The following is a 6,000-nucleotide window of genomic DNA, read 5'->3' on the forward strand; positions in this document are numbered from 1 at the left end:
CTTAGCCTCGTGCGTTGCGGCCGACGCGGCCGTGTGCGGGCTCTGGCACCGCAGGGGAGCTCAGGACGCGTCGTGTGACCCGTGAGCAGCCTCTCGACGCCCGTGAGCGGTGTGGTCAGGTCGCAGCAGGCGCGTTAAGAAACGCGCTTCCCTTTCCGAGGGTGGGGGAGGAAACGGGAGCGGAAAACGAGGGGGCCGAGCAGTGCCCAGGCCGCGCCCCTGGGCGGGCAGGGGGGGCGGGGCTTTCATTGTCAGCTGCACCGTGTTGACGAGACGTTCACTTTACGTGCGTGCGGTGACGTAGGAAGATTAAGTGACGGGGTGGAAACGACGTGCCAGCGGAACACCAGCCGGAACGCAGGCCAGGTGGCCGTGCCGCGGCCTGCGCGGCGGCGGAGGTGCCCGTGGGGCGGCCGTCGCCGGGGTTCTGGGCAGTGGGCGCGTGGCCGGAGGGCGGTGCGTGTCTGTGGGCTGGAAGACGCGCCTGGTTTCACGGCCGGACGGAAACTGTGAGAGGGCCACTTAGGGTGTCCCTGTCCCCAAATGCTCTGGCCCCCGTCACCTGAGGATTGTTTCCCTGTTTGTCAGGTCCCTGTTCCCCGAGCCCACTCGTCCCACCGGGCTCCTGGAGAGGATCTGGGTTCTCCGGGTGGGGGCCGGGCTGACGGGACGTGGCCGTCCCCGCCCGGGCAGCGGGAGGGCTGGGCACAGCCGTTAGGGACCCACCCGCAGCGCCTTCCGTGTGACAGGGACGCGCGTTCCTGTGGAGGAGAGAGTGTGAAGCCACGCGGCAGGACGTGCAGCTGCCCGCTGTGTCCTCCACAGGTGTCCAGGCACGTCTTCCTGCCCGGACGCTGCTTGGAGTCGGTGCAGACGGACCCCTTGTCACACGCAGCTCCTGGTCCCCACAGTTCTTTCCCCAGGGGCTCTGGAACAGGAGCCTGGCGCCTGCCACACCTCTGCCACTGGCGGCCACCCGCGCAGCGCCAGCTCCTGACCGCAGCAGGCCCCACACCCCAGGGCCAGGGGCGTGGGCGGCGGGGGCTGACGCCGGGGCTGGCCTCTGTCCCCACAGACAGTACTACTGGTATGACGAGAGGGGTAAGAAGGTGAAGTGCACGGCCCCCCAGTACGTCGACTTCGTCATGAGCTCCGTGCAGAAGCTGGTGACAGACGAGGACGTGTTTCCTACTAAATACGGTATGTGTCTCCCCGCAACGTCCCCTTGGCGGCCGCCGCTGAGGAGGAGCGGGCAACCCCAGGGCCTGGCGGGGGCAGGGGTGCCTGTGCACCTCCTCTGTGGCCTAGGCCATGCAGTGTGCCCTCCAGCACCCACCAGGTGCTGCGAGGCCTCCCCGCTGGGCAGGGGTGGGACCTGGGTGCTGCCGGCGTGCGGCCATGGTCCTCGGCCAGGTTTGGGCGGCTCGTGGTGGGGTCTTGGCCCCTGGGACACAGGTGGCCAGCATGCTCGGCGAGCACCGCCCCCCATGCTCCGGGTGACATGTCACTCGCGTGTCTGCAGGGGCTGGCAGGGCGGGGGTGGCCGGTAGGCCCTGCGAAGGCGGGGCCTGGTGGCGGGGACCCCGGGTGGGGCGATCCTCCTCGGCCCCCACACGGCAGGCGCTGGGGGCAGCGTGACGCCCAGCCGTGTGCCCGCAGGCCGGGAGTTCCCCAGCTCCTTCGAGGCCCTGGTGAAGAAGATCTGCAAGTACCTGTTCCACGTGCTGGCCCACATCTACTCCTCCCACTTCCGCGAGACCCTGGCCCTCGAGTTGCACGGACACTTGAACACGCTCTACGTCCACTTCATCCTCTTCGCCAGGGAGTTCAACCTGCTGGACCCCAAAGAGACCGCCGTCATGGACGACCTCACGGAGGTGCTGTGTGCCGGCGGGGCCCGCGGCGGGGGCGGCGGGGGCGCAGGCCCGGGGGCGCAGAACCACGTGAAGGAGAGGTGAGCCGCGCGGCCGGCAGGCGTGCACGTGCGCGGAGATGGCACGTGTGCCTGCGTGGGCGCCTGCGTGCGCGCACGTGCTGGGCACGCTCACGGTAGGTCTGAGAGGGACGCCGCCCCCGGGCCGCGCGGAGTGCGGGCCCAGACGCCAGTGGGCGCCCGCCCGGCCCCGCCGCCGTCCTGCTGGCCGGACGAGTGCCGCGGGCCAGGAAGCACCTTGGACCCCTTCGCTCGCTCAGCGCACACTCACGAGACTGCTGTGTCCCCTCCGCGGGCTCTCCCCGTCCGCGGTCCTCTGCGCGGCCGCGCCCCGCCTCCCCGGGGGCGCTGCCGTGTGCAGAGAAGCCACGCGTGAGGGACGGGCCCTCCCAGGAGGGCCGCTCTGTCTGCTCGTTTCGGGGGGCTCCTGCAGCGGCCGCGCCTGCCTCTCCCCCTCGCTTTCCCAGCCTCGCCTGCATCTCGGCTGCTGGTGGCTCCGCACGGGCGGGAAGGGGGACCGGCGGCGCCCTGCAGGGGCCCTGGGTCCGGACCCCCCTTCCCCCACCCCCCACGGCCCCGGAGGGGTCCCCGGACCAGCGGGGCTGAGGACCGAAGGGTCTGGGTGGGGGCCTGGGTGGCCGTCGGCAGGAGCAGGGCACCCGCTCGCGCCGCTCGCCTGTCCGGTCGTAATAAAAAGGATTCTCTCAGGTCACGCCTGTGCGTCCTCGGAGTCTTGATGGCCTGTGCTGAGGGCGGCCTGGCCACGCAGCCCGGTCTGTTTTCCTGTTCCTGCACCAGCCCCAGGGGGCCCCGCATACCTCCTGGGGCCTGGGGATGTGGGGCTCTCACTGCCCTTTCTGCCCGGGTGGCCTAGGCTCTCGCAGCTACCCGTGTCCACAGCAGGGCCACAGGAAGCTGGGGGCGGGAGCACACACCCTGTGTCCGACTCTCCGGGGGGCCTGGGCTCTCCTGGTCCCGTGCCCTGCCCGTGCAGGTGGCGGGGACCCTGGAGTGTGGGCAGGAGGCGGGTGGGGCGCTTCCCAGCCAGCCTGGCATGGCGGCCACACTGCAGGCCCCACCCCAGCTGCGGCTCTACAGCCCGCAGGGTGGGAGTCCAGGAAGCTCGGGAGAGGGTGCGTGTATGCCACAGGGGCCGAGCTTGGGGGTGCACAGGGATGGGGGTGGCGTAAGCTGAACCCCTGAGCTTGTCTAGGCCCCGCGCACAGAGAACAGGGGCCCTGGCAGCCTCCCCCCCATCTGACGTCACACCAGGTGACGGGGCGGGGGGGGGACAGCCCTTTCTGGTTGGTGATTTCCGTCATGCTTGGCCCCCCCACCCCTAAAGGGACAGGGACCCTGGGCCCTGGTCTCTGTCTCCCCACGGGGCTCCTGTGCTCCTCACGCTCCCCGCCCCCCAACAGCCACCTGGCCCTGCAGCTGGACTGCCACGTGGTGCGCCCGTGGCCCGCGGAGCCCTTGGCTTCCGGCAGCCTCCTGCCCCTGAGGGCTGCCCTCGCGTGACAGCGCTGGGGCTCCCTGGAACACCCCGCCGCTCCCGGGGTGCCCCGCCCTCTCAGCCTGGCTCCGACGTCCCCGTGGGTCCCCGGCCACACCAGAGCGCTGCTGATGCCAGCCGCATGGTGCCAGGAGCTCCGGAGCCAGCTCTGCCTCTGTCCGCCGGCGGATGTCGGAGCCGTGTGATTTGAATGTGACTTTAGTGGATACTGTTCCAGAAGGTTCCACTCATACCTCCTGCTGAACTTTTGCACGCTTGGTGCTCCTAGGCAAATGCGGCTCTTCTTGCACGAAGGTTCTGGGCCCTGCTCTTCCCCTGGGACCCCACTGCCTGGGGCTTGCGTCTCTGTCCCCGCCCGGTCAGGAGCTCAGGCCAGCTGGAGTGGCCGGCCCCCTCCCGTCCGCCAAGTCACTGGACATGTCTGGCAGCACCCAGGCCCCACCTCTGCTCAGTGGGGAGGCCTCACCAGCCCCCGCGGCCCTGGCCTCACAGTGAGCCTGGGAGACGTCAGCCCCCGCGGCCCACTCCCCCAGGTGCCTCCGGAAGGGGCAGCTCCTGGCCGACCCGCGCGCAGCCCACCGCCCACTGCTGCCCACACCCTGCAGCCAAGAGCTCTGTGGCCAGCCGACTGGGACACAGTGCTTCCTGGGCCGCGCCCGGGCTGGCCACCGCCTCGAGTCACGCCGCCCTGTGTGCCCCACTCTCCTTCCCACCGCCGTCCCCTGGGCTGCATGAGCCCCCTCCCCCATGTCCACCCACTTCTCTACACACGGACCCCTTAAACAGAGGTCTCCGGACCTGAGTGCGGGGCCGAGCGCACACACTGGAGGCCTGTGTGGGGCGGGGGCCAGCCGGATGCGGTTCATGGCTCAAGCTGCTGGGTGGAGCCCGAGACAGAACCGCGTGGGGGAGCCGTCTCCGCGGGTGGCTGTGGGGTCCTGGGCACGTGGAGGCCCGGGCGCTGCACTGGTCATCGTGCCTTGTGCTTGGGAGGGGCCGGGAGCCAGACCAGGACAGGGCGAGCACGGGTCTTGGGGGCCGCCTCCTGCAGCGGCCTCTACGCCTCCCAGTGCGCTCCCCGCCATGGCCGGCTCCTGGCTGCGAGACCTGGCGCCCTGGCCCTCGGGCCACCAGAGGAGCCTCCGGTCTCTGCTCTGTGTCCGGCCTGTGTGGAGAGGCAGGTCTGCCGGCCACGGAGCCCGGTGCTGAGGGCCTGGCTGGAGGTGTGCAGACTCGCGTGGGGCCGGGTCCCAGCTGTGCCTGGACAGCCCGTCACTCGCCCGCCCCGGCCTGGTCCACCCAGCGCTGCTAGCTCTGCCGCGGGCAGAGGAGCAGCCTCCCCAAAGATGCCCGTGTCCTAAACCCTGGGACCTGTGGCTGTCACGTTCCCTAGCAACGGGGAGCTAAAGCCGCCAAAGGAACTAAGGCGCCTGGTCCGCCGCCCAGAGACGGAGCCTGTCCCCGGGGTGGTCGGGGCGTCATGGGGTGGGGACGGGACAGGGCGAGCCGGGGGGCGGGCCCTGGAAGGGGGAGCGGGGAGAGCCCCCCGCAAGCCTCCAGCAGGAGCCAGCCCTGGCCGCTTGGTTCGCCCCCCGTGAGGCCCACTCTGGGCTCTGACCTCCGGACCGTAAGGCAGCATGGGTGCTCGCGGCCAGTGGCCACCGCAGGGGCAGAGCGCGTGCCGAGTGTGGCCCTGGGCATGGAGCGCTGCCCGGAGCCAACGCCTGTGAACGCAGACGCGGCTCCCGGCGTGGGCAGCCTGGTGGGAGAGCCCGGGGCGTCGGCAGGGTGGGCGCCACGTGCTCGTCCTGAAGGCTCGGAGGCGAACGAGCGCCCAGCGGCGTGGACGGCCCCAGGCTCTGCCGAGGGGCGCGCGAGCCGAGGTCGAAGGTGCATGTGGCCCGCTTTCTCCTTGCCGGGGACAGCGAGAGGCGAGGCGAAGGGGATACGCTGAGGGAAGGGGGCGGGCCAGACAAACGGGGCCTCGCACCCGAGGGCTCGGGGACGTCTCAGCCGCGTCACGCTGCAGAAGACGCTGAGATCGGAGGCGCCCCCGCAAGACCGCGGGTGTGGCCGGAGGTCGCGCCTCGGAGGGCCAGCAAGGCCAGCACGTTCGCTGCCCGAGGGCTCCCTGCGGGGACCAACAGACGCCGCAGTCACCTCAGCCGCAGCCGCACGCGGGAGGTCGTCCGAGGGTCCGGAGGAGCCTCCTGGCTTGTGCGGCGAGTCCCGCGGCGCGCACAGGAGAGCCGCGTGTTCCTCGAGACCCGGGGGCCGGCGCAGACCCTACCGGGCCGGGCGGAAAGTGGCAGGGAGGACGAAGAGAGGCCGTGGCCCCCCACTCCCCGCCACCCTGACGAAGCCTCAGCAAACACGTGCCGCCTTCTCCCTGAAAAAGAAGGGGCGCGACCGGGGTGGGGCGCAGAGGGTCCCGCCCAGGCCTCGCGGTCCCCCTTTGCGGTTCACCCGGCTGGATTTTGAGTAGGCAGCGCGCCCCCCTCCCCCCTCTCTCTGGGTGGCAGTGTCTCTAGCTGGCATCCCGTGCCTCTTC

The 6,000-nt window shown here is 71.1% G+C and overlaps 1 protein-coding gene across 2 annotated transcripts in view; it reads left to right on the forward strand.

Moving 5' to 3' along the window:
* Window positions 1-2,645, forward strand: part of MOB2 (MOB kinase activator 2) — a 34,978-nt gene extending 32,333 nt beyond the window's left edge. For both annotated transcript variants that reach the window (XM_016146209.2, XM_016146208.2), the window contains exons 4-5: window positions 1,076-1,200; window positions 1,660-2,645. In XM_016146209.2, the coding sequence (XP_016001695.1) occupies window positions 1,076-1,200; window positions 1,660-1,958 (424 nt within the window). In that variant the 3' untranslated portion in view covers window positions 1,959-2,645. The remainder of the gene's footprint in view (window positions 1-1,075; window positions 1,201-1,659) is intronic.
* The last annotated feature ends 3,355 nt before the right edge of the window (window positions 2,646-6,000 follow it).

This window comes from Rousettus aegyptiacus, unplaced genomic scaffold, assembly GCF_014176215.1.
Source record: "Rousettus aegyptiacus isolate mRouAeg1 unplaced genomic scaffold, mRouAeg1.p scaffold_m13_p_5, whole genome shotgun sequence".
NCBI classification, from domain to species: Eukaryota; Metazoa; Chordata; class Mammalia; order Chiroptera; family Pteropodidae; genus Rousettus; species Rousettus aegyptiacus.